Source organism: Limanda limanda, chromosome 19 (assembly GCF_963576545.1).
Source record: "Limanda limanda chromosome 19, fLimLim1.1, whole genome shotgun sequence".
In the NCBI taxonomy this organism is placed as follows: Eukaryota; Metazoa; Chordata; class Actinopteri; order Pleuronectiformes; family Pleuronectidae; genus Limanda; species Limanda limanda.
Window position 1 is genome coordinate 13176092 of NC_083654.1, and position 10893 is coordinate 13186984.

Consider the following 10893-nt stretch of genomic DNA (forward strand, 5'->3'; position numbering starts at 1 on the left):
CATTTTGATTTGAATTTAAGCTTTTTGAGGCTTAAATACGATTTTTGGGGTTGATATGATTGATTTGCAGTCATTAACCCTAACCCCCAGCTTGTGTATAAAAACACAACATTAAAGATCATTTATCCTAAATACTTTTCGTCTCTATCCAACAGGAAGGTCAGGATAATTCTGAGCAGTGTATTTTCCTATATCTGCAGTTCTCTTCTTTGTTCTCAAGGTGGCAGCGTTTGCAGTAACTTGAGCTGCAAACACCCTGGATGTGAATGTGTCTCAGTTTTAGCAGCTGAGAGAGCACCGAGTCAGATAATGAGCCTTTCACCAGCTTGAAGCCACAAATTAACACTTTAAATTCAAATTAAATAGTCGTGTTGAGTCTGCAAATGAACCAATTAGATTTGGTCACTATTTGATTAGAAGTCTCTATTTCTGACACAGGAAGATGCACAATACATCTCAGCTGTTAGCCAAACTCAATTTTTTAAATAGAATGAGAAACCAAGAAAACAGGGACCCTTAAAGCCTGAGCAAGATATGAACACGACATACACAACAATATATCGTCTTTATTTAGGACCAACAGATTTTTTTTAATCTCAATTTGACACATTAAACACAGAATATTGGTTTAATGAACTGCTACAACAGAACAATTATATATCATCTCTCTCTCTCTCTCTCTCTCTCTCTCTCTCTCTCTCTCTCTCTCTCTCTCTCTCTGTCTCTCTGTCTCTGTCTCTCTCTCTCTCTCTCTCTCTCTCTCTCTCTCTCTCTCTCTCTCTCTCTCTCTCTCTCTCTCTCTCTCTCTCTCTCTCACACACACACACACACGTCTCCATGACTTTAGAGGATATTACTTTGCCTTACATTCATTTCCTGGAGACTTACTTTCCTAACTGAATCATTAACTACTAATTATCTACACAGTAACCTTAAAATACATTATGGGGACACACACACACACACGCTTGTCATCACAGGTCACTTTTGGGAACATCACATAGACCTGCATTCATTTCCTGGAGACTTGCCCTTACACAAAAATCAACCTTTTCAAGCCGTCCCCAATTAACTGGTCTTTAGTCTAAAGTTTGTCCCCAAAAGGTCATCTATGACACACACACAGACACACACACACACACACACACACACACACACACACACACACACACACACACACACTCATGATGGACTTCGGGCTGCAGATGATGTCCCCTCAAACACAATGATGATGTCGGATCAGGTCATTGCTTTTCGCATGTCAGAGCGTCGTGCAGGAGTGTAAACAAACACACAGACGCAGGCTATTCCCCCTACCACCTAACTATGACGAAACATGGAGGTCATAAAATCTATTCTAATCACCATGACTGCACAAGTTGTGTTGAATAAGTGTGTGTGTGTGTGTGTGTGTGTGTGTGTGTGTGTGTGTGTGTGTGTGTGTGTGTGTGTGTGTTTGTGCCACTGTGGACTTCCTGACGTGTTGACAGGTGACTGTTTGCTCTCTGCACTCATCAGTGACGATCAGTGAGGGGTGATGTCTGTGTTCAGTTGTTGTTGAGGACCCACCACGACGCTGTGGACGAGACAAAGAGAGAATAAAGACAAAGACCTCTGATTTGACCCCAATCAATTAGACACTGTGCTCGCCCTCCTCTGTGGATTCCTCTGACAGATTTATTCAGCTCCGAGTCCTTGTGAGCGGGAGCTTGAAGTAATTTTGTACATCGTTGGCATCGTGCCTGGGATTTTAAACTGAGTTCTGTGGGTTCATGCATCATTTGTCTGCACAGCATGCATTGAGAGGTCGCCCGAGGCTGAAGAGGGCTGAGGACTTACCAGGAACCAGCATGGTGGTTAGGGTCTCAGGAGTTTCCAGAAAGTCCACGTTCCCCCTCTGAAAGGTTTTACTGTAGTTGGTCTGCAGGTGGCTGGAGAAGAAGAAGACATCACAGGATGAAGTCAGAATGCAAGACTTCATATGTTTTTACATCTACAAATACATGACTATTCTGCTTGGCTATTTGATATTTTTAATCCAAATTTTTTAACATGCATGTATATATACTTAAGATAAAAAGTTCTAGGGAATGTTAAGGTTTTAATTTGGCACGTCAAGGATTTCATTTTTGTAAATTTATGTTCTTTGGCAGCAGATTTCAGGGATGCACAAAATGTCAAATATCAAAATATCAGTTACCAAATTAATAAAACAAGTGTAAAGCAGCGTTTTTGAATTATTTCATTCCATTCTGAATGTATGGCAATAACAAACTATACATTGTATCTTGAACAAAATACATGTAGCCAAATGTTAAGACATAAATACAGTTAAAAAACACAAACTTCTGATAAATATTATTATTTAAGTTTCTCTTTAATCTTTGTTCCCCCTGATGTGGATCTCCTTGGTTTTTCTTAATGCTTCAGAGACTCAGTGTCCCTAAACACAGTGGGAACCAGACCTCCCCTCAGCGGGTTCATGCTGAGTAGAGATAATATTTTGGGATTCATGTGGGCAGGGTCACGTTGCATTAGTCACGATACATATGGTGCCGGCGAATACTTACTTCTTCCACACGTTGTTGTGCTCCCAGAATTCGTAGAGAATGAAGCGTGATTCATTTGCCAGCCGCTGAACTGCGATGCTGCCAAATGCAAAACAAGAGAGAGCTGAAGTCATGCAATCACTAATTAGTGTGCGACATCATGTCCCCCAACACATCCTCTTGTTTCCTACACTGGGGCTGAGTGCAGGCACCGTGGATCTGTCAAATCATCTTTTCTGTGGCCTCACCCTGGAATTATGGTGATTATGAAGTGTTCTGCTTCAGATTTAAGGGTCATATAAACTTGAAAATTAGTTTACATGACTGGGTAATTAGAGCAATTGTCGAGGCAAAGCACGTTAATGTCACACGGTTCTGCAGGCGGCTGCGTTTTGGTTTGTAAGTGATTCAGTTTGTTGAAAGCTGAATTTAACCGATTCGGGGCGACATGGCTGAGGAAATTAAATGTAAAATATTTGGCTAGAGAAGAAGAAAATGGAAATTTTCTTTCAATTGGTCGGATGCAAAACTAAAGCCAGAGCATGTCTGAGTTGATGTCAGGACATAACACTGCAGCAGGGTTTCTATTTGCAAGGTTTTACTAAATTTTGTTCATAATATTGTACTGTTTTTTACCATCAAAATAAACACTTCAGCAAACATCTGTGTGGTGGTAACAACATAAACTGGTGAAACCTTATTGGAGAAAAATCTATTTGACGTATACTTTTTGATTTGGTCCACATCCCATCCACTAACATGGTGGAGGGGGAATTTTATAACCTATACTTCAGCCAGCCAACAGGGGGCAATCTAGACCCTTAGGCTTCACTTTTGGGGAGCTGTAATGTCGTCCATCTTTATAAACAGACTACGATTTGGATAAAGTTGAACCCACAGTATGAGCATGAATCATTTTGGTCTCATGATGATACAACAACTACAGCTAGAGTGTAAAATCAGATCTTACTGACCTGCTAACATACAGCTCTGAATACGGTTCAATATTAAATCTCTTGTTTCATGGGGACAAGTTCGTTTTTATAAAAGGAAGCTCAGTATAAAAACAAAACAGACAGAGCAGAAATCCCTGATGCAAAGTGAACAAGGAAAATAAGAACTGACTGTAGACATCCAGTCTGGGCACAGGCACACTCCATGTACTGTCTGAGAGCCTGACGAAACTCCTCCAGCTCCTCCTCCAGCACGGAGAGCTGCCTCTGGACTATCAGGATGTGCTGTGAAGACACACACAAAACCACACGCACACACACACACACACACACACACACACACACACACACACACACACACACACACACACACACGCGCGCACGCGCGCGCACACACACACACACACACACACACACACACACACACACACACACACACACACACACACACACACACACACACACACACACACACACACACAAACACCAGCACACACACCAGCACACACGCAGACAACAAAAGGGGTCAGAACTTGCTTCTGGTTGGGAGCGAGTCTGACGGAGCTGAGGGGGATTCAAAACAATCTTCTGGCAGAGTTCCACATTGGCTCAACTCGTTAGTAGAAAGCTGGTGACTAATGCGGCACTGAATAATAGAACCCTATAAGATTGATAACATCTATAATCTAATGTCCCGGCAGCAGCTTCTTGTGCCAGAGTGTGACAAAGCATCGAAGAGGAAAAAAAGGCATCAGCATCTGGTTTCGCAGAGATGTGGACGGCAGGGAACAAAGAGAACCTGTTACATCATGACATGTATGTGAATGATTTCCTGTGGCTGATAAGGAATTGTTGACAGAGGCAGAGAGGATGATGGGAACAGGAAATGAATGGTTTGCCCATTGGCCTTTGGTACGCAGGGTGTGTGTTAATGATGTGTGTGACTGATAAAACACCTCAGGACTCTTTCTCAGTGGCTAATTAAGAAACATAAAAAAAGAAAAAAAATTCTGTGACTCTCTCACACACATACGCACGCACACCATCAAAGGGTCATCACTGGTTTTCTCTCAGCAGCATATTTATTCCCACTGACACACAGTGTTGAAAGCAATTACGCTTTGATTAATTCCCAAACACACACTGAGACGCCTCCCACACGACTGATGAGACTCGACAGTGAAATGTAATAGGCGTGTTGCATCATGGCTTCGGCCATTTTCACCACCGATACTAACCAGTCCTTATGACAAATGTCACATGAAATGACTGATCTCACAGGTGAAATATCCTTGGTGATCAAAATATCAATATCAATACATTTTGCAACATAATTTTCATCAATGGCTTCATAAAAAAAGTCCAATATATACTGATGAACTTATGATTTTTAAAATGTTCTCTGCTGAAGAGTTTAAAACCAGAACCTTGGTCCTTAAACCTAAAATAAATAATAATTTGACATTGATGACATTACTTGTGATAATTATCTATTTCGACTGATTTTCATTCTGATATATTTTTGGGCTGTATCACCCAGTTGTTCAACTGCTCTTATAGCTAGTTGCAAATTGTCAACGTTTCAGTTTTATCCCTGTATAAGCCCAAACTGTATCTACTTGTCAATACTCTTGTGGATTTGCCTTCATGTGACTGTATCACGTCAGTCGTGATTTGCCTGTATTCCTCATATGAATCATCTGAAATATAACGTGTCTCTACCATATGGGCGTATATGTGAAATTTCCACAGTAGCAAGATTTTCACAAGTGTTATGAATTACACTGTATATAATGTGCCATGTGGTTCTTACTGGTGATAAAGCAATAGATATGTGAAGGACTACACTCCCTCTCCTTCTCTTTCTCTCTATCTCTCTATCTCACACACCTGCAAAACACATATCTGCTCTCTGAACATGAGCCTCATCTTAAAAATCGAAATAAATATTGAGTCTATAAACACTGAGATTAGAGATAAGGACAGGCAGAGCAAAGGAGGAGGAAAGAAAACACTTGTGACAAGTTTCCTCCCAGCTGTTGCCATGACAACCCTCTGAGCGCTTGTTGTCAGCGTGGCCTCCATTCCGCCTTTTGAGAACAACAGTCTACGTGAAGGGGCCTCCACAGAAAAGCAGTGAAAAAAGAGAAAGGAAAGTCGGTAAACTGACCGATTTGCTCTCCAGGACCTCCTCCTCCTCAGCCGGCTCCAGACGAATCTCCTGCACAACAAAGATCCACAACATCAGGCTCAAGTAATGAAGGAAACAAGAATCCAGGTCTTTGAATGCACAATTGCTCGAAAATCTGTCAACACAACATTGACATATTTTAAGTTGATGAGGTAAACATTTGTATTTTTGCTCCACTATGATAGTTGCCAACTGTGTTAATGAAAACTACTCGCTAAAGGGCCAAAGCTTTTCATGATTCACTAGGTCAAACTGCAGAAAGAGAAGTTCCTCCACATTTTGGGCTCATAAATATCCTTATCCCAGAATTAACATATCATGTGATAATCATGTTTATATATAAATTCACATGTCAGCTGTGTGCCTTTCCACATATTCCCTCGTACATATGTGTCTGTGTTTGTGTGTGGGAAGGTGTTGTTGGGTAAAATAGTTGATATTGTTTTGAATCCACTCGACATAATTTGCCGTTAATTTGAGAAAAGGGGTGTAAAGAGCAGATGGCCGCGATGATGAGAGGAGACAGATGGGAAATAAGGACTGTGGAACGCTGGAGGGGAAAAGGAGCAGGTATACGAGGAGATAATGGAAACGTTCAAAGAAAGCAAGCTACCTTTTGTTCCAGGCGGTCGATCAGCTTCTGCAGTCTGTTGACCTGGAACGTCCACTGGCTGTCTTCATCATAAACGCCTGGAGGAGGTTTCACAGGAAACAACAAAGATGCAGGGTTGAAAGCCGCTGCCTACATCCACTGTATTTTAAACACAAATCCTCCATTGATTGTTTGACACTACTTAAATCGTAGCCGTGTCCCAGAAGGCATTTCAAGCTTTTCCTTTCATGTTACACAAAGCAGGACCAACGGAAATCAATGGAAACGCTTCGAGGCCTGTGATCGAAGTTTATAGAGGCTCTGCAGTGTTTGAAAAGATCTCCTAGCAACCACAGCTGGATGGTTGTCTTTTTTGCATCTGTCATGTGTTTGAAGCATCATCAACACATCCACTCACTTGCACTGAATCCTCTCCTGCCCTTTTCTCACAGGGGCTCATTCGGACATTATGCAGGGTCTTTACCAGAGGGCTGACAAGACCAGCTCCCCAGAATTTGAGGATCCGCTCACTCGTACATTGGCATCCTCACCATCAGCCCCTCGACAAAATTACCCAGGGTTCAGTGCAGGTCTGAAAGCAGCTTATGTGTCTGTTTTTCAGGACTTTGGGGGGAAAGCCGTTCAGTGATGCCCTTTACAGGCCAAAGCACTATAGGCCAGCTGCAGCCCACTGTGCAGGACCCCATACACCACTCTGCAATCACTGACAGTAAGTCTCTCATGGAGGAAAATTGGGCTGTAAAAAGAACAAGTTAAACTGCTGGAAAATGGACTGTGCTTGAAGGGGGGGTAGGCTTGAAAGATCCATCCGTCCATCAGTGACACCACTCATCTGCTGAGGGCTGCAGTGGGCTGACATCTGAGGAGGGGAAGGACACACCCCTGACAGGTCGTCACTTTATAACAGGGCTGACATATAGAGACAAACAACCAGTCACGCACACATTCACATCAGTGAGCAATTTAGAGTCTTCAATGGACCTGAGTGGCATGTCTGTGGACTGTGGGAGGAAACCTACACAGGCAGAGAAAAAGACCCCCACAAGGCTGCATCACATCGCTGTATGACGTCTGTGATAGATCATAGCATGTTCAGAGGATGTGCCTCTATGCTGGGGCCGAGTGCAGCCCTGAGGAGGTCTCTATAATCGCCTCTATCTTTCTAAAAATGCTTATTCCCATCTTTGGAATCTATACTTTGAAACACAGGGGCACGAGAAGACCTCCACCCTCCACGTCTCTCTCCTCTTCAAGACAGAAGCACCTGACAAGATGCAGCGTTTAACATGTTATAACACAACAAAGTGAACATATCAACTCACCTGAGTTGACAAGGCTAAGAAGCGGGTTGTTGGGCGACAGGCTGCTGTTCCTCTGGAGCCTCCGGTTGGAGCGACGACCCGACCACTGGATGGACAACACCTCTGGCTTCAGAGGACCTTGTCTGGAGTCACAACGGGACAATAGTTACCCTGACATCACAATACCTCAGCATGTTTCTTCTTAAAATGGTTGTGACTGTGAAACACTGTGAAGTAAAACTCACATCAGTTGACCTTTTGCGCTGCACATTTTATCGTTCACTGCTCTAATCGCAAAACAGATGGGCCCCGCTATGAAAAAAACATTATTCAACCGTCTGCTGACGCTGAAACCATAAACGGAGTGTGGCTCTGTGATTCCATTGTCATTCATGTGCACTCGAATGTAACAAGTATCTGTGTGTGTATGTATCTTGTACCATATAATATACCATAAAACAGCTGAATGGTTAGGAGACATATCATGTGGGCTTATACGCCTTGAAAACAGCTTCCCAGTTTAACCTCTTGCAAAGCTGACCATTTACTAGATTTCATTCCCACATTCTGTCCCCACTCCTCCTGTCTCTCCCTCACTAAATCTAATAAACGCCCCAGAAATATACTTAAACAGTAGGGAGCACTTTTGACTTTCACTGAGATATTTCGGAGCCTGACAACATTTCCCACTCATGTTTTTCTCTATTCACTATTTAAGATGGCACCCAGGTGACTGAAGAATACATTTAAAAAGTCCTAAAACTGTTCCTTGGCTTTCAGTGAACTTGTCGGTCATGTAGGTCTGACGGTGATGCTAATGGCAGTGACAAGGTAGGTGCAGCCGCAGGGTGACATCACCTGAGATTTATCTTACTGCTGTCAAGTTGTTCGGCCCCAAATCTGACAAGACCTCGGGGCGACTGGGGGGGGGATACGCTGTGTGTGCCTGCAGGGGAATTCACATGCATATATTTATAAATGTGTGCGAAGGTTTGATGTGTGGAGCAAAGACTCCTGATAAAAGGTTTTTGCAAATATTATTACACTTTTCAGACTTGACACTGTTTTGTCATTGCAAAGTTACTTAATTGCTTGCACTGTTAAATAGTTTGTATTTAAACTTTTCGGGTAAAGGGAATTCACTCTAGGATAATTTAATTTAATTTGACTGATTTTTCCTTTGATAGGTCTTGGTATTTTCTTATATGGAAAATGTGAGCATCAGTTACTGTAATTTTAAAATAGAGAAACACCAATCAGCTAATTTAGAAAAATCTCCTTCTCAAAAAAGTGTTAGGTTGCTTTATTCGAGATTTTAAATGCTGCTTTTCACATCTGGGGGAAAATATTGTAATGAACTATTCCATTATATCTACAGTTGAATTAATGTCTGCATCCTTGTTGATTCAGTCTGAAAGTGAATCATATTCTCAGCTACGCAGCAACTTCAATCGTTGTTCAATCATGTTCAGCTTCAGCAGAATAAAAACAAGAATCCAGGACCTTTTCCTTCATGTCACTTCTATTCTGTCCCTTTCTATAGAGGTGATCGATTATGGCTGATTGTTTCTTCACACAACAGAGGTTATTCGAGTGGGGGTGTTTTCATCATATGTCTCTTTGTACCCTGTATGCCTGGGTCATGCCGAGCCTCCATGGATATGATCTGTGGTTTGTTCACAGCCCCTTCACACATGCAGCGTATACCTGACCCGAGAAGCCTATTTAAAGCCACTGGAGAAACAGCTAGAGCCTCTAGATGTTTGGAGGAGCGGAGAGTGATTGCATTCAGCACCACGGGGGACTTTCTCTAGTGTGGCGGTTGAGAGATGGATGGATGGAGGAGAGGAAGCAGCAGCTCTGGGAGCGAGGGGCAGTAACACTTTGAAATAACATGAGAGGGAAAGAGAGAGGAAGAGACACTGAAGGGAGGTGAGAAGAGGGAGGGAATAGAGTATGTGAAGGTCGCTGTGACTCAAATGTCAGTTATCCAAGACCTTAGTTTTGCCCAATGAACATAAACATGTGCGGTGTCTCGAAATGAAATACTTGTCAATAAAAATACACATTACACACACGTAGCCAAGAGCTTTTTGACCCTTTTGAGTCAAAAGGACTCATGCGATGTGGCCATACTTGTCGGAATTATGCTCTTAATATAAATGTATCAATCAAAGGTTATGTGTACAGGCCATATTCACAAATCGCAAGTCGTATAAGGCTCAACAAGCTGCAAACTCATCAGCCCTTAACCCTCGACTAGGGTAAGGAAAGACGACATGAAGAGCTGTAGCAATGTTTAAAGTATTTATACAAATGATAGAGATGAAGGAAGCATTAATGATAGAGGTATTGCCAGTTATGGTAGAATATGTAGGCATAATGTATATCTAAGCAATCTAAAAATTAAACCAAAAAAACTTTCCCCTGTTTAAATGCAAAATCATTTAAGCAACTATTATACTATTATAATTAATTGAAGCCAAAAGGGCTGATGGGTCATTAGCCTGCAATTTAAGACAGTTACCGGAATAAGATTGTTTCTGTGATCTTTTAATATAGTTCTAATGAGACAATAATGTGCATCACTGCTGGGCTAACGATGGTGCTTCTGGTGAATGGTAAACCAGTAAAGTCACTTCACTTCTATCTCAGTGAGACACAATGAGCGTTGCAAGATGATTCCGAGAAATCAAATACAATTTAAAAACAGTTGATTACATCCTATTTTAATCATAATAAATTAGCTAATAAATTATGAATAGTTCAACTGAAAACATATCATGCAGCTTATCATCAGTCATCTGATTTTCTCTGTTTCCATGAGGTCCACATGCGCATAAACAATTTTCTTCCGGATAAGGGGTTCACATGCCTCTGGCACGGGGGTTTTGGACTGAAAAGTTTGGGGTCACCTGATCTAACTAGTAAATACAGTGATAAATCAAAGGCTACTGCTGTTTCTCGAGAGTGCCAGATTCAGAAGTCTGACATAAATCACTGTGGAGCTGGTGAAGCTGCAGCTGAAGTGTGGAATCAGTGAAGTCGGACAGGTGACGAGATGGGAGGCAAAAGGACGTGCGTCATCGTCTGTTCTTTAAATATACCGTGAACACACACACACACACACACACACCCTCACACACACACACACACACACACACACACACACACACACACACACACACACACACACACACACACACACACACACACACACACACACACACACACACACACACACACCACACACACACAAACACGCACACACACATTACATTTTTTA

The 10893-nt window shown here is 42.1% G+C and overlaps 1 protein-coding gene across 1 annotated transcript in view; it reads right to left on the reverse strand.

The window, feature by feature from the left end:
• Positions 1–1547: 1547 nt before the first annotated feature.
• The window catches only part of necab1 (N-terminal EF-hand calcium binding protein 1), a 21414-nt gene continuing 12068 nt past the window's right edge, over positions 1548–10893 (reverse strand). Inside the window, exons 7-13 of the mRNA XM_061093295.1 lie at positions 7629–7750; positions 6307–6383; positions 5673–5723; positions 3675–3787; positions 2571–2648; positions 1840–1931; positions 1548–1576 (exon numbers count right to left, since the gene is read on the reverse strand). Coding sequence (XP_060949278.1) covers positions 1548–1576; positions 1840–1931; positions 2571–2648; positions 3675–3787; positions 5673–5723; positions 6307–6383; positions 7629–7750 — 562 coding nt within the window. The remainder of the gene's footprint in view (positions 1577–1839; positions 1932–2570; positions 2649–3674; positions 3788–5672; positions 5724–6306; positions 6384–7628; positions 7751–10893) is intronic.